Source organism: Cyprinodon variegatus, unplaced genomic scaffold (assembly GCF_000732505.1).
Source record: "Cyprinodon variegatus isolate N-32 unplaced genomic scaffold, C_variegatus-1.0 Scaffold119, whole genome shotgun sequence".
Classification (NCBI taxonomy): domain Eukaryota; kingdom Metazoa; phylum Chordata; class Actinopteri; order Cyprinodontiformes; family Cyprinodontidae; genus Cyprinodon; species Cyprinodon variegatus.
Genome location: NW_015150572.1, coordinates 1,417,609 through 1,445,133, shown reverse-complemented (window position 1 = coordinate 1,445,133; position 27,525 = coordinate 1,417,609). Strand labels below are relative to the sequence as shown.

Genomic DNA, 27,525 nt, shown 5'->3' with positions numbered 1-27,525 from the left:
CCATCCATCCATCCATCCATCCATCCATCCATCCATCCATCCATCCATCCATCCATCCATCCATCCATCCATCCATCCATCTCCCCAGCCACTTGGGCCAGCTCCTCCGGGGGAATCCCAAGACGCTCCCAGGCCAGACGAGAAACATAGTCCCTCCAGCGCGTCCTAGGTCTCCCCCTGGGCCTCCTCCCAGTGGGACGTGCTGGAACACTTAATCAGGAAGCAACAAAAGGCATCCTAACCAGATGCTTGAGCAGCCTCAACTGGCTCCTTTCGATCTGGAGGATCTACTCTTGACTCCTCCCCAGATGACTGAGCTCCTCACCCTTTCTCTAGGGGAGAGCCCAGACACACTACAGAGAAAACCCGCTTGTACCTGGGATCTCGTTCTTTCGGTCAGGACCCAGAGCTCATGACCATAGATGAGGGTAGGAACGTAGATCAACCGTTAATTCAAGAGCTTTGCCTTTTGGCTCTCTCTTCACCATAAAGGACCGGTATAGCGCCCACTTCACAGCAGACGCCACACCAATCCGCCTGTCCATCTCCCGCTTCATCTTCCCATTACTCATGAACAATTTAATAACATTTTGGAACAATAAAAATAACAATCTAATGATAAGAACCTGGTAGTGCTGAATTGGTCTGCTCCTTCCCAACCCCCTTGCTCTCCTGTTGGAGAGAGCGCCATCTTTAGAATCCAGCAGTGGGAGATGTGGAGCATCTATTTGTTCTAGTAAATTCACAGGGAATTAAACTGTGCAGATTATATATTATTGCAAAGCAAAGTAGGCCTGTTATATTTCATTCAGCATAACTGTGAAGCGGTAAAGAAACACGAGGGAGGAAAAAAAGGTCCCTCTTACCAGAAGTTAGAGATGTGCACACCCCCACAACCATCAAAGGTTCTATGATAGTTCTTCACTGGCTGATTTTTTTTTTTATCTTTTGGTTTGTTAATAAATATGCCACAATATAGAAATTTAGTCAATATATTTTTTTTGTTCATTAAGTTGTTCCATAAAGTTTCTTCTGCTGGATCAATCTGTCCCATGTTGATGTTTCCTTTCCCCCTAATTTTATTCTAACATTATTATTTCTACATATGTTCCCAGACTCTCTCTCCATTGTTTCTTATTGTCCCAAAGCCTCCATTCTGGCAGCAATAACTGCAGAAACTCCCTTTTAAGTCAGCGCCTCATCCTCAAACTTGTTAAATATAGATACAAAAACTGCTCCCCCAGTTTCAGGATAGATAACTCGCTAAATTTGGATTATAAGCAAATGATCTACTTGTTCATAAAAGCACGTCTGCAAAAAAGTTTCCTCAGCTGTTCTGCTCACTTTACACATAAACTGATTTGCACATTCTTTGTAGATCAGCTATCTAGTTTGCATGTGTTTTTTTTTGTTTTGTTTGCATGCAAACCTTTCGAAGATCAAACCTGTTGCGTTTTGGACTCTTTTGACCACAGCAGCTTCCTATAGCTGCATCTATATTGAGATCAAGCAGCACAATAGTGGATTGTTCTAAAATAGATTTGTAGATCTAAATTTAAATGATGAAAACTGTTTTTTTTCTTTCCGCTTTACCGTTTTAAATCCCAAATGAAATATCTTATTGATTGTGTTGTGACGTGACAAAAAATGTAGAAAATGATAAGTTTTGAAGGTTGGACAGTAATAAATAAATGGCAGGTTTTCCGTCTGCTCTCCATCTCCCCAGGCTGTGGTTTAGACTTTCACAAACGTTGTGCCTTCCTGTTACCTAATGACTGCAGTCGAGTTCGACGGCAAGTCAGCACCAGCTTCTCCTTGTTTCCGCCACGTAGACCACGTACGCATTCGCTGTCCAGTCAGGCTGGAGGCAGTCTGGAGGAGGTAAGATGACTACCTGCCTTTTTCTCCCATGCAGGTCTTGCTCATTTAAACCTTTAAAAAAAAAAAACTTTCCACTAGATCAGCTTGTCGAAGCCCTCATCCAGGCCTCCGTCGTGGAACGAGCCACCTGTCTGGCTTGGGGACAAGAGCCGCCCTCAGGTCCCCCACACCTTCCACATCCACAGCTACACCAAACCCACAGTCTGCCAGTACTGCCACCGGCTGCTCAAAGGGCTCTTCAGACAGGGGCTGCAGTGCTCAGGTAGGAGCAAGAGTTATCACCTCAAAACCGCTAAAAAAATGGTTAAGCGATGTAAAGGTTATGAAAAGTACAAAATATAAAAATAAAGAATAATGATCTGATAGTTTTTGCATAAATGTGACACTTTTTACCCTGCAAAAATGATCTAGCAATAAGAAAAATGTCTTAAATTAGGTGTACTTAGCCTTTATTTGAGTAGGTGAATAAGATTTCTTACAAATGTAATAAGTATTTTTACTCACAGAATAAAATGATTAGATAATATGCACTTGACATATGACATTGCAATCAATGCATTTTTTTTTATTTTAAATGTAAATTGTCTTGTTCCATTGGCAAAGTGTCTCACTTTCCTCAATTCAACAAAAAATGCACTTATTTAAAAAAATAAGATAGAAAACTTAGAATCAAATTGACCTAATGATCTGGTGAACTGTAAAGTGCCTTGAGATGATGTATTGTTAATTGATGCTATATAAATAAACTGAATTGAATTAATGGAAACAGTAAACCTGCAAAATATAAAACATGATTTGGTCAAGGTTCCTTCTCATTTACACGGCCTCATAACAGTTTACCACCTGCAATAAAAACAGTGACTGAATTTAGACTCTTCAGCCTGTGGCAGACCAATGGTTGTTTGTTTATTTCTATATATGACAATGTTTGATGTGCCGTCCTTGATAAACTTAATTTTCAATCAAATTAAAGGTTTCTCCATTTTCCAGAGAAGACTGATCAAATATCCAAACAGAATTACGGCACAATTAATGTGTGTATGTATCTGACCCTGCAGCTCTACCTCATCCCCATGTCCAGTCATGCTCATGATGAGTAAATGTAAACTATTGGACATGCAGGCAGTAGAAGCTTCTTGCTGTCCCTCTTCTGGGGCCGTTTTTAGCCGCTCTGCTCCATTTCAGCCTGACTCTGATTGGTCATGTTTGGATCAGAGGCTCCTCGGCTCCCAGTGGGCCCGCCGAGTCAGGCGCACAAACACGGTGCTGTCAAATCTGAGCCAACAGATGGCTCCTAACTAATTCTGTTACATGCATGAACACGTCTGAGCCTAAAGAAGTCTAATTCATGAATTTTAATCAGGAGAACTGGAACCAGTTAAAGTTTGTGTAGCCTGAGGATAAGTCTGATCGCTCCTGTGAGTTTTGAGAGTGAAGCTTCTGTGTCATCCTGTCAGCCTCTCTGTCTTCATCTCGTCAGACTGCAGGTTTAACTGCCACCGGCGCTGCGAGCCGCTCGTCCCCAGAGACTGTCCAGGAGAGAAGAAGGCATTCAATGGGGGCGGTAAGCTGCACTTCTGTTCACTTTTATTCTACATTCTGGGTTCCAAGCAACAACAGACGAAGGCTGTTTCCATATTGCTCCGATCAGACAGGAAGTGACTCACCCAACTCCTCAGGAGTCATCACCTTTACCACCAAAGTCCCATTTATATTTCTGCTAGAGATTATGATTCAGAGGAAAACTGGGAAAGCTGGATGATCCTTTTTAGCTCATCTGAATTAGTCACTTAAAGTCAGAGGAAGAAAATATGAAGGAACGTAGAGATTTAGCATTTGCATTCTTGGCTATCGAAATCATGTGAAATGAGCTAAAGGTGATGGTCATCCTGTTCTAAAAACGGTGTGGTTCCTTCTCAGCGGCCGACCATAGCTGCCCACCAGATCCTGAGGATGCTGAGTCCGAGCTCACCAGCCCAACACTAGACACCTCAGAGGACGAGATGTCCTCCGATGGAGACTCTCTGCCTGAGATAGTGGAGGAGGAGCAGCTGAGAGAGCCCATGAGGTTAGAGAGCGTTTCCTGGAGGATGTCAGATAATTGAAGCTGATATGAATTAACTTCATCACATCCACCGTATTCCTTCCTTCCTTCCTTTGTTCCTTACGTCCTCCCTTCCTTCCTTACTTGTTTCCTTCTTCCTTCCTTCGTCTGTTCGTTCCTTCCTTTCTTTGTTCCTTCCTTCCATTCCTTTGTTTGTTTGTTCTTTCCTTCTATTCGTTTCTTCCGTTCGTTCGTTCCTTCCTTCCTTGTTTCCTTCTTTCTTCCTTTGTTCCTTACTTCCTCCCTTCCTTCCTTACTTGTTTCCTTCTTCCTTCCTTCGTCTCTTCATTCCTTCCTTTCTTTGTTCCTTCCTTCCATTCCTTTGTTTGTTTGTTCTTTCCTTCCATTCGTTCCTTCCGTTCGTTCGTTCGTTCGTTCCTTCCTTGTTTCCTTCTTTCGTCTGTTCCGTCTTATGTCCCTTCCTTCCTTCCTTCCTTCCTTCCTTCCTTCCTTCCTTCCTTCCTTCCTTCCTTCCTTCCTTCCTTGTTTCCTTCTTCCTTCATTCCTCCCTTCCTTCCTTACTTGTTTCCTTCTTCCTTCCTTCGTCCGTTCCTTCCTTCCTTTCTTTGTTCCTTCCCTCTCTCCTTCCTAATTCTCCTTGTTTACCAACTAAACCTACCTGTTGTAGAAATATCAGCCATAAACTCATAACAATAACAAACAGGAATGAAAAAAGTGTCAAATGAAACCCTGGAGCTGGGTTGTTGTTGCCCCTCACTCTCTCTGTCTCCTTCTCCTCCATCAGTCCCTGTTTCAGCAGCAATATTCCCCTGATGAGGCTTGTCCAGTCGGCGCATCACACTAAGAGGAGAGGAGGAGGAGTCCTGAGAGAAGGCTGGCTGCTGCACCACACCAACACAGACACTCTGGTGAGACGCTGCCGCTCCTCCTAACCAGTGGGTGGAGTCAGTGAGGCTGCTAGGTGATACCATCCTGTTGAATAGGAAATCCAGTGTAGGTGTGGTGGTTTAAATTTGGTCCGATCTCTAATGCTTCTCTGGATATAGTATCTACAGAGCTTGTTTCAACTTTAGATTGATTTTTGCTGTCTTGCCCTTGCTGCCTTGGTTTGAGGGATTTCTCTGAGAATGGAAACTGAGTTTGTGATTATTTTCCTAACTAACCATATGATCACCTTATCAATTATCCTAACAGTAAATGGATCTGGGATCTGTCTTCTCTTTTAGTAAATTCCCAAAAATAACATAAGTTGAACTTTTTTGCTCTCAGAGGAAACGGCATTACTGGATCCTGGACTGGAAAACAATCACTTTGTACCAGAATGAGAGCAGCACCAAGTATTACAAGGTACAACTTGCTGCACAGCAGTGTAGCTCTACAGATGTCCTCCAGCACCTTCACGGCGTTCCTTTCTTGCAGGAGATCCCTCTGTCTGAGGTGCTGCAGGTGCGTGGCCCCGCCCGGCTCTCCGTGCCCTCGCTGCCAGGCACCGATGTCCACTCCTTTGAACTGGTCACGGCCTCTCTGGTGTTTTGCGTGCAGGCTGGGGACGAGGGCGCGGCCTGGGAGAGCTCCATCTACCAGGCACTGATGCCCTTGCAGAGCAGTACGGGACAAGCCGAACAACAAAAGGGTGAGTCGGCCGGAAAGTTCCCCTCTGCGCCAAGGACAGTAGTCCCGTTTTACAAATCTGCTATGCTTCTGCTTACAGATAGAGATCTGCAAAGAGACAACGTGGTAAGCATCAGCTTGAACCTTAAAGAGATTTTTCCGATAACTCCAGAGCTCAACGCAGTTTTTATGTGTTTCAGGACATCAGCTCAGTGTACCAGATCTTTACGGATGAAGTCCTCGGGTCGGGGCAGTTTGGAGTGGTGTACAAAGGTTAGAAGGAAGGAAGTGTTTGATGTTCTGTTAAGTCATTTCTACAGCCGTCGCTGTCTAGGAGGGGTCTGATGTTCTGGCACTAAGAGCTGGTTTGGATTCAGATGAATGATTGTAAATAACAGCATCCCAAACAAAACGACTCCTCATCCACCAGGTACTCACAGGAAGTTGGGCCGGTCAGTCGCCATCAAAGTCATCGACAAGACACGCTTCCCGACCCAACAGGAGAGACAGCTGAGGAACGAGGTGGCCATCCTGCAGGTGTGTAGACTCCCCTACCAGGTGATTTACGGCTTATTGCTGCGACCTCTGATGACTTTACATCCGTTCTGTCGCTCAGAATCTCTCCCACCCTGGAGTGGTGGTGCTGGAGGCGATGTTTGAAACCTGCAGGCATGTTTTCGTGGTCATGGAGAAGCTCCATGGAGACATGCTGGAGATGATCCTGTCCAGCGAGAAGGGCCGGCTCCCTGAACGCATCACTCGCTTCCTGGTCATACAGGTAGAGCTCAACTCTTCCACATCATCTCTGCGTCTCTTCCTGACTGTGTGCATTTTATGAAGGCTGTTGCTCATGTTTCCACAGATTCTCGAGGCTTTGCGGTATCTCCACCTGAAACACGTGGCCCACTGCGACCTGAAGCCAGAAAATGTCCTGCTGGTCTCTGCCGACCCCTTCCCTCAGGTGAAGCTGTGCGACTTCGGTTTCGCACGCATCATCGGCGAGAAGTCATTCCGGCGCTCGGTGGTGGGAACCCCGGCCTACCTGGCCCCCGAGGTGATCAGCAGCAGCGGCTATAACCGCTCCCTGGACATGTGGTCCGTGGGCGTCATCATGTATGTGAGCCTGAGCGGGACCTTCCCCTTCAATGAAGACGAGGACATCCGACAGCAGATCACCAACGCTGCTTTCATGTACCCCCGCCAGCCCTGGTCCACCATCTCTCTGGAAGGTCAGACCCTGAGTTTGTGAATCCTTGAGTTTGTTCAATCAGAAGGACCAACCTGACTGTACGTGTCACTTCCTCTGCAGCTGTGAGCCTCATCAGCAACCTGCTGCAGGTGGCAGTGAGACGCAGGTTCACCGTGGGCAAAGCTCTGGGACACTCCTGGCTGCAGGTCTCAAACTTTTCCCTCAATTCTTTTATCCTGGTGTTATATGATAGATCAACACTTAGGGGTGTGATGTGAAGCAAGCGGCTATGCTAAGTAAATACTTTGTGAAACCTTCTCTCTGCTAACATACGTTTCCAGAGCTGCCAGTGTCTCTTTAGAACCTCTACAATGACTCCTAATAATGGCCTTAAAATGATATAAAGAACCAACTAATTTACTTTCATAATATATACCAGTCTTTAAAGATTTTCTGTTTTTTTTAAAAAGAATATTTGGTTGAGTTTTTACAAAAGAATCCCACTAAAATAACCAGAAATATGTTTTTAGATCAAATTTTCTTTGTTTTACATCAAATAATATCCTACAGAGGGAAATTCATGCTTCATCTTCATTCAACGTTTTGCTTTTTTCCTTAAATGCTAAGAATAAAAATAACTTTTTTTATGTTGAAGATACTTGGCAAAAATTATAACTTATGTTTTATTTTAAGGTTATATCATTTTACCAAGTAGGACTCGGAGCAGGAATCTGCCGAGGAGCCATTTTACTCCATCAGATTGACAGTTTCCTTAAGATTAGTCAGATTAGATGGAAGTGCCTTTGAATATATAATTGCAGGCTACAGATTCCTGGCTGGATTTGGTTCTGTGCTTTAACTAGGCCATTCTAAAGCTTGGATATGACTGGCTGTAGCTCTGACTGTTTGTTAAGGATCGTTTTGCTGAAAAGTGCTTCTAGTTATCTGCCTCTAGCTGATTTTTTTTGTTTGTTTTTTTTCCTGGCCTGCCTCCATCTTCCCATAATTCCCCAGCTTCCTTATTTCTCTTGATTCACCTTCTTCTTCCTTTATGGCAAACTTTTCATAGCATTTCTCACTTTATTGCTATTCTTTCGATAGTGACTTTCTTCTTCCTTTTTTTTAATGAGATTAAGTCTCATCCAGATCTAGTCTTTTTTTATAAATTCAATGAGGACAACTAAAGGAGTTTTTTTCCCAGGAGTATCGAAATGAAATGATACACTACTTTCTGTTGGTCTACATTGAAAATCTGTTTTTTTGTGTGAAAAAAAATGAAAAATCAGGAGACTTTTATCGTATCCTGATTAAAAAAGTGTTGTTTTCATGAATTGACTTTTATTTCACTGTGTTACGTGCAGAACTTCCAGCTGTGGTGTGACCTTAGGGAGTTCGAGCTGAGGATGGGCTCCAGGTATCTGACACATAAAGGAGACGAGGAGCACTGGAGGAGCTACGCTGAGCAGAGGGGGCTGAGCTTCCCTTCACATTTCTGCTGGGACCCCGACAATGAAATGGAAATTTGATAAAAACAAACCAAAAGAGATTTTTTTATATGGTTAAGACTTTTCAATGGACAAATAATAGACTGTAATAAGTGCTGGTCATTTAAAGATAATTATTTGAATTTGTCGATGTGCCAGAGTGCCTGAAATGATGGAAGAAAAACCACAAACAACGGCTGTTTAATAACATCATTATCCTTTTTTATTCCAGCTTTTTTTTTAATGTAGCTGTTTGAATGTGAGGAGGTTGGTTTTTTTTTTAAGCATCAGTAATGATGGACAGAATAAACTGAGAATGAGAGGGGCTGAGGAGGTGAATGGAGAACAGGTGAGATAAAATGCCTCCCACATGCACAGAGGAGTGGACTTGCACTGTTTGTCGGTGTCGTTCCGGCTGATGTTTCATTGTGAAAATGAGACCAAAAACCTTTAGTTTCTCCTCACTGACAGGCCTGCTGCGGTCCCACATGCACAGCATCGATTCTTACTCTGTTTACAACTTTCCTGACACTCTGATGTGTCTCTCACTGCTGACATCTTCTCAGTCTTCCTTTAACAGAAAGGACAGAGGTGTGTCAGTCTTTCTGCTCCTGTACCTGTTTCTTTCTTTCTTTAGTTTTTAATTTTTTTTTAGCTCTCCTAAATCGCCATCGAGCCACGACCATCTTTGTCTGCTTAGCTTCTCCGTCTGCTTACGTGTCGGGTTGCTCTCATTCATCCTTCAGAAGTTCCTGAGTTATCTAAGATCCCCGTGTTCACGCGTTGATCTTCGCCTCAGCTTTCGCCGTGCGATGGCAGTTGTTTTTTTTCTTCACAAGTGAGACGTTTCAGTGTCGCTTTCCCTCCCTGACTGCTGCAGGCGCTGTTTGGGTTTCGCTGTGATTAGGGAAGAGCCGAAGACACGAAGGCGGAGTTTCTAAACCTTTAAAAGAAGCATGCGTCTGCAGAAATACACAACCAACCAAGCCAACGGACCAACCGGCTTTTTTGTCACATTTTCTTCTTTAATTACCCTTCTACAAAAAAAAAAAAAAGAATCATACGGGACGAGGAGAACAGGAGGCTGTGCTCAAAATGTAACCCTCATAATATTTGCTTTTTTTAAGGAAGGTATTTTTCACTTATGCTGCTTGCATACGATCACTGCTATACCTGACTCTTCTTAAAGCTCAGTCCTAGCACAGTTTCTAAGATTTAAGCAAAGTCTCCTGCTCTCCTCCTCTATAAGCAGTGTTCCTGGCGTGAGGGGAGGAAGGGGGGGATTGTTGGAGGAAAAAGTTCAGATTTAACAGAGAGGGATAAAATAATGAGAACAAAGCATTTAGAGGGTAGGGTGAAGGGTTTAAAATCACTTTCTCCAAACAGGAGAAATAGAAGCTGGGGAGGAAGAGGAGAAGAACGCGAGGAGGAGCGGCTAGGTTTATAAGTCGCTCTCTCCGTAGAGGGCACTGGAGAAGGAGATGTAGTCCAGGGCGCCGGGGGGAGCGTCGGCTCCGACGTATCTGGTCATGCGGCTGATGCAGTACTCCGCCTGCTCTGGTGGTAGCTCCCTGCGCAGCTCGTCCACTGTGATGTAGTTCTGCAGCACAGAGAGACAGGCTTATAAAGACAGAAATAAACTTACATTACCTCATATAACACAATTTATATAGCCTCTTATTTAACTTTTTATTTAACAAGTAACTTTTGCTTTATTTAATGCATGCAGTTCATATTCTAAGTTTTTTTTTGTTCAGAGTTCCTTAAATGAGCCTAAAATGACAAAGAAGAACAAAAAACAGGCATGCTTGCTGCTAAAAACAAGGAAATTGTCTAATTAAAAAATGCAGTTTCTTTCGTATCCTCTAGATGGTGCCAAATAACCCCCATCTTTTGTAGCAAGGGAATAAATGGTTATCGATTACATCCTCTCCTTCTAATCAATGTCATTTTTAAACCTGGCATACCTCAGACTGAACCTGAAGTACAACTTATATTCTATGCAGTATCAATCTGGAAAGGCTCCTGTAGAAAATGTTCGCAAAAGGGAGGGAGATTCAGTACAATTATTTATAGGTGATTGGGTAAACCACCCAAGCGCAGTTAAATAATGGACCAAACTTTTAGCAAATCCAGTCGGGAAGAATGCGCAAACATCTTTTCCATTCACAAAGGCACAGATTGCGTCCTTTTGCTAATTTTCCAAAAAGTAATAGAGGGTCTTCCAGCTAAAACAGACCGAATAGCGGAGTCTACAGGTATTACTACCGGCGCAGCAATCTTTGTTTTGCTTCAGCCTTCTGCCTCTGGTTGACATGTTGACGTCACACATGTCCGTGCATTTCATTGGTTCCAAACATTTCTGTATCGAGGCTAAAGCATCTGTTGCCTTCTGGGAGGATGTTTTTTTTCAGGAGTTTGTGAATTTGTAAATCTTGCGACGAATTATCTTGGTTGAAAGGTAAGTAATTTCAGACGATCCTGCTATTTTCCATTGAACGTAGTCAGTGCTACATAACAATCCGTCTCGGTCTGTTGGCAGAGAAGAATGTTGCCCTCATGTGAAGTCTTTACCTTGTCTGAAGCCAGGATCTTGAAGGAAGCCATGACTTGCTCTGCGGTGTCGGTCTCTGCGGTCTCACGGGTCATGAAGTCAATGAAGGCTTGGAAGGTCACCACGCCAGTGTTGTTGGGGTCAACCAGGGTCATGATGCGGGCAAATTCAACCTCACCCTTTTGGTAGAGAGAAAAACACAAAGTACATTATCTAAAGAGATTGGATGGTTCTTGTTTGATCAAGTGTAGGAGACCACAAGCGTTTGCTTGGTTTGAAATCTGCAGGTTGCACTCACCAGATCGTAACCCATGGAGATGAGGCAGGCACGGAAGTCGTCTGGATCCATCATGCCGTTTCTCTTCTGCAAAGATTCAAACCAATTGATCCGTTTAGACTCAGAACCGTCCACAATAAGGGAAATGCTTTAGGTTTGGGTTTCCTCACCCTGTCGAAGTGGTTGAAGGAGGCCCTGAACTCGTTGAGCTGCTCCTGGCTGATGCCCTTGGCGTCGCGGGTCAGGATCTGGTTCTCCACCTCGTTGATGGTTCTGGCGATGGTGGTGAGCAGCTGCTCCCAGCCCACACGGACGTGCTGCAGCGTTTAATGAGAGCAAAACCGATCAGAAAGTCCACCTTAAAGCCCAGACAGAGAGGAAGAGAACGAAGGTATTGGTACTGCACCTCCATGGAGTAGTTGGTGTGCTTGTTGTCGAAGATGAGGGACTCCTGGCTGAGCTGGTGGTCTCCCTCCAGCTTATCGATGTTGGACTTGTAGTTGATAATGTTCTGTTCATACTGCTTTAGACTGTTCATCTGTTCCTCCAGGGAGCCAGCGATGTCCACAGACACATGGCTGATCTCCTGCATGGGCAGAAAACAGTGGAACAGGCAATGAATGCTTTAGAGTTCTGATACCACAGTGGCTAAAACGATGGGCCTCATGCAAGAACTGTTTTTTTAAACAAATTTGTTTTCAAAACATTCAGGGGACTGGAGAAAATGTAACCTCCAGGATTTTTCTCGTATTTCTATTCTTCTCTCAGGGAACACATTTTCCCAGTGCTCCAGACATGACATAGAAGTCATGACATAGAATCAGTCAGCTGCATCCAAACCTAGTTTTTTACTAAATGACTACATTTGTTTTACTTAGTAGCAGTTGTCCCTCTCTTTAGGCTAGGGCGGGGGCCATATTAGCGAACCGTGGTCCGGGTCCGGACCCACCTGCTGGCTAATGCGGACCTAACCTGATTTAAAACATTTATAAATTACTGCATATTGTCCGACAACAGTGTCTAACTTTACTTGCGCCTTTTCTCCTGTTAATACGGTAAACCCTCCGGAGCGTCTAGCACCAGGCTACATGTGATACAAATTAGCCGATGAGCTGTGTCAGAAAGGGTTGCTGGTGCTAGCTACTTTGAGACACAGCAGGAAAACCTTTGGCAGGCGGGGCGATGGGAAAGAAGGAGAAGACGATGAGAAAAAGAAAGCAGAGAACATTTAGACTGCTGGAAGAACTGTGGTGAACTGGTGAAAGAAAAGTGAAATGGCGTGCTCAAAGATGACCCTGCACATTTTGAATATGTGTGGCTCAATCTGCTGCTGGGAAGCAGGATTCTCCACCATGAATAGAATCAAAAATAAATATCGATCCAGGCTCAAAATGAGCACCTTGAAATGTGCTTGATAATGGCTTTATTTCCATTAAAACCCAGTTTTAAAAGCGTTACAGGGCAGCCTAAAGCCCGCTGCTCTCATTAAGCCAATAAAAAGGAAAGATAAAATAACAAAATATGTGAATCAGGAAATTGTCTATATACCAAACTGAACTATAGTTGTTCTCTACTTCAAAAAATATTTTAGATTTTAAAATGGAAAAATGTTCCAGACGTTGATATTATTTGTAGTAATTGTTTCCCCCTTTAGTTAAAGTTAGTGTTCTGTATCTTCAGGTTCTCAGAGGTCATTCAAATATCCACGCATATAAGAGATCCAACCAGCATGAACTAGATTTAATTGGAGTTGTAATTTTTAGTGGATGTTGCTGAGATGTACATGTCGCAGAGGGTTTGTACCTCCATCTTGGTTTGAATCCAGGGTCCAATGATGTTGGCCTGGGCAGCAAACTGGCGCCTCAGCCTCTCGTTGGCCTGCTGTCTGGCCACTTCCTCCTGCAGCATTTGGTCTCTCAGGGGTACAAGGTGCTTCACCTGCAAATGTTCATCATGCAAAAGTGGAAATGCTGATCATTTTCCTGCTAGAAACTTTACTTATTATGAAAAGAACTGAATGAGATCAATGTAATCAAATATATAGGCTTCCTACAGCTTAATATCTGATCTAATTTTTCCTTACAGATGGTTTAATGTCTTCATTCCACCAGATCTGACAGATTGTTTAGTGTGATTCTTATTTCCCCTGATGGTTTACTTGCAGTGTTCTGTATCAGTTCAATCTAAACTTAGTCCTGACCCCGGTTTGGTATGTACCCCTCTTATTTTTAGCCAGATGACCAAATGCAGCTCACAGAGACACTGTATCGGTTTACCTGTTTGCACAATGCAGCTATAAGCTGTAATCGTTCGCATTAATCTTTCATTTCCTGTTCTGGCTTTAAGTTGTGCTTTGACTCACAGTGTCCCACTTGTTGTTGATGTCCTGCTGGCTCAGGTTGGTGTACGGGTTGATTCCGGACAGCTTGATGCCGTAGGTCTGGGCAATCTTCAGGATCTCGTTATGGATGCCGATGGTGGCCATGCGCTCCTTGTCGGCCTCGGGCAGAGTGGCCTTGAACTGGTCGTGAGCTGTGATCAGACTCTGGAAGTGGAGAGAAAGAGCTGATAATATTTACACAAAGTAAGCTTTCCTGGAGCCAGTATTTACCATCTAGAACATGTAGATCTCTCTAGACTTTGACCTCTTTCTCTTGGATAATGTGTCACTGGCCAACAAGGAAAAGGAGGCATGGATTCTAAAAAGTGTGGGGTGCATTTAATGTCATCCTCCTAGAGAATGTAGTTTATAAAACTTCCTTTTATTTTCATTTCAACAAAATTATGTTCTTTTTTATGCAAAATAGCTCATAAGAATCCAGCAAACTCTTATTTGGACCCTCTACGATGTCTCTTAATAGTGACTAAAAACACTCATTTTGAATATACTTTGATAACAAATACCAGTCATAAAATAGATCTATTTTTCATTATCATTAGCTTAGAAATTGTGTTGTTTGTTTTTTTTTAAATCAAAATTTCCACAAATAACATCTTGTGGAAGAAGATCCATACTTCTTTAAGAAACGTTTTACATGCAGCAATAGATTTCCTATTTAAGACATCTAACAAAATAAGGTTGATTTTATTCAAAGTTCGTGTAATATTTTGCCCTCTGAATGACTTTTATTAGTTGGACTCAGGATAAAACAGCTCTGCACCTGATTCAGAGGACCTAAGTTTTCCAAAAGCCTGTTTATCAGCCATTACTGGAGATCAGGTGAGCCGAAACATTTAAAAAATGCAAGGCACTGACGTCGGACACCCCTGATCTAAACCATGCCTTTATTTATTTTTTAATTTGTCACTTCCCCTTAAATCTAAAAACCCACCTCAAGCTATTTGCCACCTTAACAACTTCCTTCTGACTATTTCCTGGTTTAGCTCCGCCCACTTCCCCACCTCTTCATGTCGAAGAAAAGCTTTCCCTCAACATGATCCTACCATCACCATGCTTCACCATGTGGATAGAGTGTTTGGGGTGATGTTGCAGCATTGTTTTTTAATTACAGTTAAGGTTTTATGTAGTAAATAATAATAACAACATGGCTCATGTGGGCGGTTTCCAATAGTTACAGACATCACGAAGATGTTTATCAGGTTGATACCATGCATCATTTTTCTTCCTCTGCTTTGTGTTTGCTATCGCATATAATTCTGATCAAACATGTTGATGTTTGAAGCTCTAAAGTTAAAATCCAAGCAGCTACCTGGATCTCCTCAATGCTGTGGACGATGAACATGTCCTGCAGGTCCTCCATGGCTCCGTCCATCCAGTTATTGAAGGGTGCCGCCCTCTTTGCAAACTCCAGGTACAGCTGGTCGATGGTCTCCCACAGTTTCTCTACACGCTGAACTCACAAAATAAAAACAAAAATAAAAACACTCTCCTTTAAGAATGTAAATAATTTGCAGCCTTTGAGGTCTAATGGCCTGATTTAACATCCATGCAGCAGGTTTGAAGTCGTTGTACTCACCTCCAGAGCGTCCCTCCTCTTCTGGGTCAGGGTTCCCAGGTTGTCCCACTGGTCACAGATCCCCTGGCAGCGGGCGTTCACTGTAGCAGCGTCATGGTAGTCCAGCTCACTGAAGGACATGGTAAACCACACTATCAGTCATTCTAACTTCCTGCAGACAGTAAAATGTTCTTTTCTTGACTTTACATGTAGTTTTGAAGCACTGTGACTAAAACCAAACCTTAACTTTGCTGAAAGAATATTCCAGAGGAGTTTTGAGACACAGCATAACATCCTATACACCTTATATACTATATATATATACTTATACATACATCTCTGTCTCTACAACAGTTTCTAGATTATTCCTGGGGATCTACCTTAAACCTTTCTGTAAATCCCAGTCTGATGGCGTCTTACTTTAGCTCCTGAGCGATGGCAGCGATCTGCTCCACTCTGTCCTGGTGAGCAGCGAGGTCGCTTTCAAAAGCCTCGTGCTTCCTCATCAGGGCCCTGATCTCCATCAGAGAAGCCGACTCGTAGTCTTTCTGAGACAGAAGATCTTCCTTTCCTGAAACACAGTTGCTATGGTGAACACCGGTGCAAACATAACGTTATCTGGCTTTTTAAAAAAAGCTAACTATTACAAAGAGATGAGCATTTACTGATGTAGAACCTTTCTACGTATTCTTCCTAAGCTGGATGGAAATCAGAGGAGTTCGGCTAACTTGTTGCATAGTTCTCTCGCAGCATCTTTTCTCATGATTCCTACCTCCAGTCCAGGCTTCATGCATGGCGCACTTCTGCTTGAACTTCTCGGCCAGGTGGTCCAGTCTCTCCAGACGGCGGATCTCGGTCAGCAGCCATTCCTCATAGCCCTTCTCCACCTGCTCCAGACCTTTCCAGGCATTGGCAATGTCCTGAAACAAAGGTTTCATTAACATCTCAGATTGTGAGCTGTCTTTGACCTAAAAGGACAAAATATGCACGAAGCCAAAACACTGTCATTGGTGCTAAGTTAACAAAAATCCGCCCTCCTCACCGACACCATCTTGCCCTCAGAGGGCATGAAAGCAGGCCTATTGCTGAGCCTCAGCTTTGTCTGCAGGGTGTTGAAGTTGATCTCCAGCTGACATTTCTCCTGCACACGAGGGGGCTTGTGGACTCTGCGGTAGTCGCGGAAATCCTCCAGTTTCTGCTGCATTGCACGCATGGTCTGCTCTGCCACGCGGTTCTCCAGCCAGGGGATGGTGCGACGGATCCACTCCAGCAGCTGTGCAAAACAGGAACATTTTTATCATGCTAAAGTAGCTGAGTCTGTGAACTTAGATGTGATCTTCTCCAGATTAAGTTGAAAATGATGGGAAAATCTGCTGATCTGTTTTCTAAATGTATTTAATCCGTCTGTATAAAAGCAAATCCAGTTTATCACTCAAGAAAAATGAAGTTAAGTGAGAAAACCAGCAGTATGTCAGACATGTTTTAGCTTAAATGAAACTTAAAAATCAAATTTGTATTTCCACTATCAGTATCAAATTTAACTATTTTTATTAAAAAAAGGAGACATTCAAACTTTAAGGTAAAGCACAGAGATTTAATGAGCTACTTAAAAGGATTTTCTCTGACATTTTCAGTCACAGGAACAGGCTTTTAGAGAGCAATGCTTTTAGCTGATAACAGGAAGGCTAAAGTTACTACTGCAGAGTTCATTGGTTGATCCTTTTGATTATTATTATGAAATAATAATAATGAAAAAATGCACTTATTTTAAGAAAAAAATGACTTATTGAGATTTAAATTTTTTGCAGTGTAACCAGTGGAACATAAGCAGAAAAGAGTTGCTTGCAGGAGTTTCTCACCTCGCTGGCCAGCTTCTCGTACTCCTCCATCAGTTTCTCATTCTCCTGGTTGACAGCCAGCACCTTGCAGATGCGGTTAGCAGCCGTCTCAGCCTGCATTGCAAATAAAAAAATTAACTAAATACGCTTCAAACCCCCCAAAAAACTCCCTGATTTAGCCCATGTTCTTATCAGTTCCTTTTCCATAGACTATTGCATACTTTTAGAAGGCAGCATAGCTTTATTATTAGCAACATGGGAGACTGGAACCAAATAATACTTTTGACTCAAATATATGTTTGTGCTTTGATCCAACATAAGCTTTAAATCTGACCTGCTCAGCTCCAGCAAAGGCGTGATAGAAGCACGACACGTAGGTCATGATGGCCTTCTCATCAGGTTTGGGTGTGTTCACAATATCTGATGAAATAAAAAAGTTATTTAAAAAAAAATCCCAAAACACAACAACTTTCAAAACATTTAATATTAAGCACAGCCTTTATAATATAACAGAATCGGATTGGATTAGTTTTTCTGCAGCGTAATATAAGATTAGAGGTCCTCAAATCTAATTGACCTAAAATAGAAGATAAATGGATAAGGGAAACATTACGATTCGTTCTTATATAATCAGATTATTCCAGCTGTTCACATGGTTTCCTCTATTCTCAATAGAAATCCTGATTTAATAAATGCTGTTAACAGGATTCAAACTTCTGAGTTACTGAGTATTATAGCAGTACTCCTTTCCTGACCTTGTACCATCTGTCAGCAACGTCTATGGTATCAGAGTGATTACATAAAAATTTGCACATTCGTGTTTGGGTTTCTCCATCATTACTTTTCCACAGCCTCACCTTCAGCATCCAGCATCTTGGGGATGTCCAGATACTTCTCGGCAACTTCAAAGGCCGTGTTAAGGTTACCGATAGGGTCGTCCTAAAGGAAGAAAGACAGGGACACAACAAACTGGCATGAAGAAGCATTTATGATGCAAAAACAACCAGAAAAAGATAGATTTGCACATCAAAAGAGGTGGATCTTCATTTTCAACTATAATTTGTGTCTAACTATCTGCTATCATCTTCTCAATTATATCCAGGATGAAAAAGCCTCTGAAACGAAAAGAAACTGACACATGGTACAATCCTCAAAGCTGATACAACATAAAACCCAATACTGATAAAAAAAATAAATAAAAAAAAGTCCAAAATATGATCTAGTAATCATCCAAATATATGTGCACAATACTGTGGGGCATTTTTAGCCCCTAGATGATTAAAGGTGTGGCTCTCTAATGTAGAGAGAATCCATTAAACATGCTGGTTATTTCATCTGTTCAAGCATGGAACATAAGAGCCAACATTTATTACATTATAAACTTATTTTCTCAGCAATAACGTTGTAATCTCTGCTTTCTCTCTTTTAGCACATTGTGCAACTCCAAAGAACGACAAATCTGTATATAATAGATCTGTACATNCTGAATATATATGTAGAAGCAGAGGACAGAAATATTAGCAGGAAAAGAGGTAGGGAAAAGGAGATGACTGGAAGGAAGGATTTAAGGATTGAGGAGAATAAAGGGAAGAAGGAGGAGGAATATAAGGGGAGGGAGAAAAGGTGCACAGATTTAAGGAAAAAAAGAATGAAGGAATTAAAGAAGCACCTTTCTCAGTTTGGAGTAGTCGATGAGGTCCGGTCTGTGTCTGTGGATGAGGGCACACAGGGCCAGGCCATCCTTCCAACTGAGCAGCACAGAGCAGAGAAAAAAGGCAGAAGGTGGATCAGAAGGAATACGAAACACAGACAGGAATGTAAAGAAAGCATAAAAAGGTAATAAGAACAGAAATGCATTTAAAGAAAAGCATGAAATTAATGATTTGTAACCAGGAAGAGGCAATAAATTAAACAAGTTTTAACATGAGTGTTTGCAGTTCCCTATTCATGCCACAGTGAGGCGCTGCAGGCCAACCTGATGTGGAAGTTCTGCACATTGACATTCCTGTAGGGGGCAGTCTTCCTCTGGCACCAGAGCAGCAGACCTTCTTTAGCAGAGGTCTCTGGAACAGTTAACGAGGGAGAAAGTGGGTGAAACAGGCAGAAAATAAACCAAATTAAAGTTGATCACAAAGTCTGAGGAGGAACAGAGGTCAGAGGTCAAAACAGAGAGAGATAGAAGGAGGGCGAGGGGGGGGGGGATATTAAAACAAAAAAAACAAATATAGAGGTAAGCAAAGATGAGAAAGCCTTAGGGAGAAATGAATTCAGCAGAGAAACGTTCTTTCACTGGTAGACAGTGATATATTATCTGACTCCATCTGAGACTGATGACATTAAACAGCCTGAGGGTTAAACATGTAATGAAAGCAGAGGAATGAGGAGGACAGAGAGCACAGGGTCCCTGAACAAGAGTTTATTGTAAGTCTTATTTTTTAAAAATATTTTTGAGAAATCGGTTGCTTTGTTAATTAAACGTGTTAATTTAAGTAAACACACACCTTCCACGGAGATGTCCTGGATAGCGAAGCGCAGGATGATGGTCCAGATCATACCCAGGGTCATTTTCACATTACCGTCAACAATTTCTGTACAGACACAGCAAAAAAGAAAAAAGAAACAAAGACTTGAAGAGATGGTTCTCCCTCATAATGCATTCAGGTTCTGTTTTCTACTGAAGTTTTCAGAAAAAGGTTTTCAAATAAGATTCAAAATGAAGAGTTTTGATGGGATAAAGAAATGATGAGGGCAACCAAACAGGAATCACTAAATCACATAAACCTGTTCCTTCAAAATAATAATAATTCCTTTTGCACAATAAAAAAAACATACTGTTATTTGTTAAGAATAAGAAAAATATAAAAAAAAAACTAGGCAATAATGTAACCATAGCGACACAATTTGTGTTAGCAAAAGGAGTTATTATTAGTTTAACGTTGCCAATATGCCCGTTTAGATGCATTAAAACCAAAGACAGAAGGAAGTCTGGTTTTTCATGATCAAATTCAACTTTTTCTTTGGTTCTTCATCTCATTTTGTCTATTTTGAAACAAAATATGCTAAATTAATCTAGAAAATATTTCCACAGCAAATATGATGGATGAACAGATGGACAAAATTTAGACAACTGTGAGCTGCTTATCAGACTACATCCACCTTGGATGAATTAATGATCATGCTTAAATTTGCTCATAAAAAATAACTCAACGGCTCATTTTTATCGTGCCTAGAGCATGAATTAGATTATTTCTATAGAGCTCCAAAAAACAGAAACCAACAAAGATAGCTTGTTGTCTTAATGTGGCTATTTTAAAGCCAAGACACTTTAATTACAGGATCCAATTTTATTTTAGATCAGTGAACGCACCATACCTTAGAGCTGGCAAAAATAAAATGCTAATTTAGTTCCTTATATAATATCTGTTATGTGTTAGAGAAGAGAAAAAACTAGTGAAAGAAGCTTTATGGATGGAAGATGATTTTCTATGGAGGCCTGTGCATTAAATAAGCTTCTCTGTCTTATCTCTTTTAACCCGCCAACCTCTACCGTGCATCAGGCTATATGAGGTCTGCTTATCTATATGAATGGATACATGAAGGGATTTAGCAAAAATAAAAATAAAAAGAGCCATAAAACACCTGAATGAGATGTTAGGTTTATTTCTATAAGTCCTCCCCATATAAACTACCTAATTGTTAGTTTTTGTAGTTTTATTGACACAAAGAGAGGGAACTGTACCCTGTTTTTGACATAATTATTTTATTTTCTATAAAGTTATTATTAAGAAATCCACATTTTAATTAATGCATTTAAAAAAAAAATATTATTTATAGTTTTTAAAAAACAAATGTGAAAAGGTTACGTCGCTGGTATGAGCTCTGAGCTTTACATAGCTGTCTGTAAGAAAATCTAATGGTTCATGATCACATATATATATATAACTCCATGGTCTAAATTAATCATGTCTTTATTATTATTTTTTACTTCTTTCTTTTATTCTTATATTACTTGTTTATGTTCATTTTGACATTTTGACACTATTTGACATTCCTTATTGGAATAAAATACATTTCCTATTTTATTACATATTTTATTTATTTAATTTCAATGTTATCAGTACCCATTTTTTATTATGAAAGTTGTCTGTTTTCTCTTTTTTCATAACAAATCAACTCAAAAAAAGCTAACTGCTCATAGGAGGAAAGTTTTAAGAAATTCATGAAAAAAATGAGAATATTGGGAAGTGGAACACAGAACACAGAAGTGGAACAATTAGACACGACAGTAACCTCACCCTCTGCTCCGATGGACACCAGTTTGACCCCCTTGCTGCAGATAAAGTCCAGAGCTTTATTCACGTTGGCAATCTTGTGGAAACGCATCTTTCCTTTGTCGGGTTTGGGCAGCCTCTCGCCTGAAAGTATACATCCATCAACAAAAATAAATCCCAAATAAAACTGGATTGGATGTTAAACAGTGGTGCAGTCTGTAGCAAGAAGGTCCTTGGTTTGAATCCTGGCTCAGGATCTTTGTGCATATGTGGGTTCTCTCTGGGTACTCCAGCTCACATCCCCCAATCCAAAAACATGACTTTTAGGTAAATTGGCGTCTCTAAATCCCTCTTAGGGTGGAGTATGTTTATGTTGTATGTATCTGTGATGTCCTGCTGCTACGGACACCAAACCCTCTTTACAGTAGAAAATGGATGATTAATAGTTTTCTATTTTCTTGATTCATTTCTGATGGCCCAAAGAATCATTTAATAAATAAAGTGTTTCTTGTTTGCTTGTAAATGAGATGTACCTGATATGACCTCCAGCAGCAGCATGAGTTTGAGGCCATTCCTGAAATCCTCCTCAATGTTCTCGATCTGTGTTCCAGCTTTCCTCAAGTGGGAGTTACACCAAGCTGTGAAGGTCTGAAAGGGAGAGACCAGGTGAGGCGGAGGGGACAGACGTTACACATGCAACTGTACAGGATGTTCTCCCACACACCAGCTGTGCACACGCAGCAGTAAAAGGTAGAAAACAAAGCAGGCACACATTCCCACAGCTGGATGGGTCCTTTTTAGGACCAGGTTGGATAATTGCTTAGTGAGGCTGTTTGAGACCTTGAGGTGACAACAGTGGCTGACTGTAAAAGGAACACACAAGATGACATTTATCTTCTTTTTATCTTTCCCCCTTTTCAAAATAAAAACACACAAATTTAAGTCCCTCACACCCAAACACATAGAACAATTTACAACCTAATGGTTAAATACATCTATTTACATTTTCACACATGCACACACACACACACACACCAATGAGTACAGGGTTGGTTTTTTTCAAAGTCACAACAAGCTCAGTTTAATTTTATTTGTACTAATAACTAATGTATGTATATATGTATACATAGTGTTGTCCTATTGTAGGGAATTTTTTGGTTACCTATAAGGACAACAAATAAAGAGTTCCTCTTTTTGTAAAAGGGAATGTATAATAATATAAGGAAATAACATCATGGCTGGTGTTATGACGTAGTAAAAGTCTGTTAACTTTTTTTGAGACGTCATTAATGCATATATTTCTCACAGACTTAAACTCTATTTCTGACATTTTGAATTGAAAAAAGCTTCCTGGATGGGAGGTGAAATGTCTTCAAACTTGGAATCAAAGTCCAATAGATTGTTTTTAACCTTTTTTGGAATGACTATGACCTGGATGACTGAGAATCTTCACCTGCATTAATGCATATACCGGTATATATAAAAAAATGAAGTACTTTTTTGAAAAGGTGATTTTTATCGGGATTTGAGCAGGTAAACAAGACTTAACAATGGAATAAGATTATTAATGTTTAAGATAAAAGGCAAATAACTATATTATCTTATTAAAAGTGCAACATATGTAATTTATTAGGGGCATAAATACTAATTTCATTGGCAGATTACCTTAGTTAGCTGATCAAAAGAAAGACAAATACAATTTGTTTTTCTAGAGGATTTCAGGAACCTTGAGTTTCTGTTGAAAATGTATAATTATAATTTAATTTATTGATCTCACAATGGAGAAGTTCACTCTCTGCATTTAACCCATCCCCTTGGGAATTCGTTAAATCGAACCAGGTACTTGCAACCTTCTCAGAGCACAAGCGCACTGCTCTAACCACTAGGCCAACACTCCCCTAGAATAACCTAATTCAAAACTTAATGCATTAGCTTTTTGCAAAAATGGTGGTTTTTACATCAAAAAACAAACCTTGTATAATATTTAAGCAGTCAGAAAAAGTCTTTCTTCTGTCTTGAATTGTCTTGCACTCACTAATTCTTCACATGCACTTTTAGAGAAAAACCCAAAACATGCCAACATAAGGATACTGAGTGCAGAACAGATGTGCTTAACTTAACTTCACTCCATGTCCAAATTCTCTACCCAAAATAATCCCTGAGACTGGAGAGAACTAAACATTTGTGTTTTCAGACTCCAGACCTCAAGGGCTCAGTGTGCTGCAACTTTTAGTCGTGCCTCTGCTTTAACACACCTGAACCAATAACCAGGTCATTAGCAGGACTCTGGAGAAATGGACCCCATGCTGTGGAGTTAATTAAGCCTTTAGGTTCAGGTGTCTTGGCAAGAGAAACATCTAAAAACCCCAGGACACCGACCCTCGAGAACTTGAGTTTGACACCCCTTAGTCTGGATTACATATAGTACAGCATGATATTCATATAGTACCTGTGTCGATTACTGCTTTAACAGTCAGTTCTACAGCAGCTGTCTCTGTGGACAGTCTGCAATGTCTATAGAGACTAAAAGGAACTAATACAGTAGAATAACAACAAATACCACTCTAAAGAAAATTTGAATTGTACTATTTTCACAATATAATGAATTTAAAAGAACCATGCATATATGTTTTTAGGTCTATTTCATTGGTTGATATTGTTGTTCTTTATAATTGTTATTTATTGACACATCAAAAAATACCCTGTAGTATAAAATCCATGTTTTACATTTTCCCATGTTTTAAAACCTATAAATAAAAAATAAACTGTTTTTTGTTTATGGCAGCAACAGAAAAAAATAATAAGCTGTTTTATTAAAAAGGTAATGTAATATTTACAGCTCCAACAAAATGTTATTTTGCTTGATTCAGGGTAAAATGTCTCTTTTGATATGAAAGGTTGCAGACAGGAACCTGCCTATTCTCTGCCCTAAATTAGCATTATTATTAGTGATATCCAGAGGATCCTACTCAATAGATCTGTATAAACTAACCATGATGTAATGCTATGTCTGTTTGGTCTGAATAGCATCTAGTAGTCCTCTTCACAGACACTTTGCAGCTTCCATTCCATTCAATCACTTAAAAATGCTTTCATGCTGTTTGGATTAAATTTGCAAGTTTAAATTCAGGGCACTAAATATGTGTTATAGCTTTTTACTGTAGAGGCGATAATTTGGCTGCATTTGGAAGAATGCGGGGGAACAGAAGCTGAGCGCCTAAGAAGAGATGAGTGTGTGGGCAGAGTGAGGCACATGCTGTGCATTCATTAGAGCTGAAACAGGTTTAGTTCCCTGATTATACTTTTTTCCTCTCTTTGTGCTGGATTATGAAGAAATCAAAAAGGAAATCCGTGCTGTTAAGAGTGAAAGTCTATATTTTTTATTTCTTTAATTTAGTAACATTGATATCTTCACAAAGACAAAAGGTTAAGAAAATAGGAGCTCCTATTTTCCTGGAGGCAGACTAAAGTGACTGGAAGCAAGATGACAACATATCAGAGAGTTTAAGACACAATTTTACAGCGAGAAAAATAAAACTTCAAATGCCTTTTAACAAAGCAGCAGACAGAATTATTGGTAGCTCTTATCTAATTTACGTTTCTGACCATGCAGGATAAACATATTAAACATTAATTTAGTGAGGCGATCAAATTGGCGTTTTCAGCATCAAGTCAAGAAACAATGACTTTATTTCATATTGTCATGATCCTGCCCGTTGTGGCCTTTTTGAGTTTTCATTCACATTTTAATTTATGTTACTCTATTTTCTTGGTAATTGTTTGTTTTGTTTGTTCGTGGTGATGTTTGTGGTACTCTCTGTTGCCCCCTAGTGTCTATCTATTTCCCTCTTGGCTCCCTTCTAGTTAGTTCTATTCGCCCCTGCTCCATATTAGCTCATCAGCCTGTTCTTTGTTCTGTTCCCCATATATACACCACCTCAGCAGTTCCTCATTGCTGGTTTCTTATTGACTCAATGTTTAAATCTTCATGTATGTTTCTCCCCAGCGTCTCTATTTTTTTTTGTTTTCTTTTCAGTGTTCTAGGGTTTGTGCTTACGTTGCCATCAACTTTCCATTAAATTCGGCAAACTCATCTCTGCATTTGGGTCCTAGAAAGCTCCTCAACCTTGACACATATAGCATGTGTAGCCAGCATCAGCCCTGTCACTACCCCGATCCGTCCCAGAAGCACGCTCCGTTCTGCGCATGCGCCATCAGCTCATTTGCACATGCGCGTCCAGATATATATTAGCCTGGGTGCCATTCCGAACTTAGTCCCGTGCACAAGGTTTGAGGTCGGGAAGTTCAGTCTGGCATTGCTCAACAGTAGCGCGAGTATGCTAGCACAATATCTGGCGGGCCAATCAAATTGTCAGGGCGGGCTTTATACGATGATGGACAGATGATCAACAGTAACGTAATCNCGATCAAGGCTCATCTTCTTATTCTAGGCTCGCAACTGCACGCTTTGATTTTTGTTGACAACAACTATGCGTCGCTTAACATACGTCACGCACTCCGTTGCTCTTATTGGTTGTAGGTCTATCCAATTGAGTGCAGAGAAATTTTTTTCCTGTTTCGTTCGAAAGACGCCCCATAATCACAGCTCTATGGAGCAGTATCAGACTCATATTCTGACTAGAATTGAGTAGGACTACGTCAGGCTAGATATACATCCGGGTCATCTTCGATTTTATTTTGTGAAAAATATCTAAATTAGGTTTTCCCTCCCCAAAAATAGCAAACCTACTAACATATAATATGTTAAAGGTTAATATGTATTTCCTGAGAAAATTAGTACCGTAAAATCCTTTCTGTCTCATAACTCTTTAAACATAAATCTAGTCTTTTTGAGTTTTATGTTTTCGTTATAACATTATGGTATATAGTGCGTAATCTAAAGAAACCATTAATCATATTTTGCTGGACTGCTCTGAGCATGACTGATGATGTCACACAAGCAGTTTAACAAAGAAAATGTAAAAAGCATCAAAATTGTCTCACAAAAGTCATAAAACATTTTTTACAGATGTGTATTAGCATTCTTTAGTGAGTTAAGGATAGAAATACATTATTTTAGTACCATAATTACATTATTTATGGACACCCGGGTGTATATCTATTCACGCATGCGCAGAACAGATCGTGCTTCGGGGACGGATCAGGTAGTGATAAACCGTTTTGTGGGCAGTGTGCGCCCTTCACCTTGATGCAGTAGCTTGCTATTGATTGGCACACAGGTGGTAAAAAAGGGAGATCGAGCTTCTCTCATCTCCCTGACCAGGGGTGCATCTAAACAAGCACCTCATATAATTAGTTTCACAAATAAATCACCATTGATCACTTTCAATTATATTATTTTGCATTTAGCCTTTAGTTCACAGCTTGTTTGTGTGCAATTCGTGAATAAATATACAAAATGATTATGCACGCCACAGAAGCTAAATTAGACAAGCATTAGTTGTTTAGACTGGTGTTGGGGTGGGTGAAGATAACTCATTACTCCGCTCTTCACCACTACACACAGAAAATAAGCAAAAAGAAAACCTCTCAAAGCCATCCAGGTCCCGGTTTAGGAAAAAAAGAAAAGAAGATAAGGTAAGTACCTGTGTCATCTCATGCATGAAAGCTAAACCTTGTAGCAAGCTAGGCTTATTATTTACTAGTAAACTGAGACACAAACTTTTATTTTCTGTTTTGTTGTTTTTTTTTTTTTTATCACAATAACTGTCATTAAAAGGCTATGTCATTTTTTTCCCAATATGTAAAACGCATCACTAAAAATCGTTAATTAGCAAATAATCGAGGAAGGAAAGCCTAGGAAAGAAAGAGCTATGGCATGTAGATTAATCTATTGTCTGTTATTAACTAATTCCTATTTTTTTCTGGTTTGATTTTGACCATTTCATATAATGTTTTGTTAAAGTGATTGAGACGAGGTATAGTACAGCTGATGATTGTGTCCGAAGAGAATTTCTCCCCAAAATACACATAAAGATATTTCAACCACTGTGCTGCATCCTAGCCATCCACAGAGAGAGAACTATTCTTCACTTTTCCTGAGAAAAAAGAAAAACATCTCTTTGAATCAGTTTCAAGCTTCAGGGTTGTCTTTCATAAGCACATAGGTGAAATAGCTGAGTCAGTGGAGAAGAATATCCAGGTGACTCATGGATTTATACCCCACTGAGCATATGTCTGTTGTTAAAAAAAATGGTGCAGACAATACATTATTATTAATTAAAAATCCAGGCTACGCTATTTTGTGTTAAAAATATGGAAGTTATGAGTGTTGGGAGCTGGAGAAATTCCACCTTTCTCCAGCAGAGCCCGCAGCGAATCCGCTGAGGAAGCCTCCTGCACAGCTGCAGCTCATCAAGATCATCAGAGGATCCACTA

General features: G+C 40.6%; 2 protein-coding genes across 2 annotated transcripts in view; one reads left to right on the top strand and one right to left on the bottom strand.

Moving 5' to 3' along the window:
- LOC107085232 (serine/threonine-protein kinase D3-like) overlaps positions 1–8,390 on the top strand; it is a 19,926-nt gene extending 11,536 nt beyond the window's left edge. Inside the window, exons 5-18 of the mRNA XM_015375450.1 lie at positions 1,727–1,881; positions 1,960–2,143; positions 3,362–3,445; positions 3,790–3,949; positions 4,731–4,854; positions 5,216–5,293; positions 5,366–5,579; positions 5,658–5,683; positions 5,758–5,830; positions 5,988–6,094; positions 6,174–6,335; positions 6,420–6,786; positions 6,867–6,952; positions 8,108–8,390. Coding sequence (XP_015230936.1) covers positions 1,727–1,881; positions 1,960–2,143; positions 3,362–3,445; positions 3,790–3,949; positions 4,731–4,854; positions 5,216–5,293; positions 5,366–5,579; positions 5,658–5,683; positions 5,758–5,830; positions 5,988–6,094; positions 6,174–6,335; positions 6,420–6,786; positions 6,867–6,952; positions 8,108–8,272 — 1,985 coding nt within the window. The 3' untranslated portion in view covers positions 8,273–8,390. The remainder of the gene's footprint in view (positions 1–1,726; positions 1,882–1,959; positions 2,144–3,361; positions 3,446–3,789; positions 3,950–4,730; positions 4,855–5,215; positions 5,294–5,365; positions 5,580–5,657; positions 5,684–5,757; positions 5,831–5,987; positions 6,095–6,173; positions 6,336–6,419; positions 6,787–6,866; positions 6,953–8,107) is intronic.
- Positions 8,391–8,502: 112 nt separating this feature from the next.
- actn3 (actinin, alpha 3) overlaps positions 8,503–27,525 on the bottom strand; it is a 39,267-nt gene continuing 20,244 nt past the window's right edge. Inside the window, exons 2-21 of the mRNA XM_015375490.1 lie at positions 21,660–21,774; positions 21,151–21,270; positions 19,357–19,443; positions 18,831–18,918; positions 18,525–18,603; positions 17,713–17,794; positions 17,190–17,275; positions 16,877–16,969; positions 16,060–16,290; positions 15,790–15,937; positions 15,438–15,588; positions 15,039–15,147; positions 14,772–14,912; positions 13,424–13,606; positions 12,865–12,999; positions 11,468–11,647; positions 11,232–11,378; positions 11,083–11,148; positions 10,805–10,963; positions 8,503–9,830 (exon numbers count right to left, since the gene is read on the bottom strand). Of these exons, the coding sequence (XP_015230976.1) occupies positions 9,672–9,830; positions 10,805–10,963; positions 11,083–11,148; positions 11,232–11,378; positions 11,468–11,647; positions 12,865–12,999; positions 13,424–13,606; positions 14,772–14,912; positions 15,039–15,147; positions 15,438–15,588; positions 15,790–15,937; positions 16,060–16,290; positions 16,877–16,969; positions 17,190–17,275; positions 17,713–17,794; positions 18,525–18,603; positions 18,831–18,918; positions 19,357–19,443; positions 21,151–21,270; positions 21,660–21,774 (2,559 nt within the window). The 3' untranslated portion in view covers positions 8,503–9,671. The remainder of the gene's footprint in view (positions 9,831–10,804; positions 10,964–11,082; positions 11,149–11,231; positions 11,379–11,467; positions 11,648–12,864; positions 13,000–13,423; positions 13,607–14,771; positions 14,913–15,038; positions 15,148–15,437; positions 15,589–15,789; positions 15,938–16,059; positions 16,291–16,876; positions 16,970–17,189; positions 17,276–17,712; positions 17,795–18,524; positions 18,604–18,830; positions 18,919–19,356; positions 19,444–21,150; positions 21,271–21,659; positions 21,775–27,525) is intronic.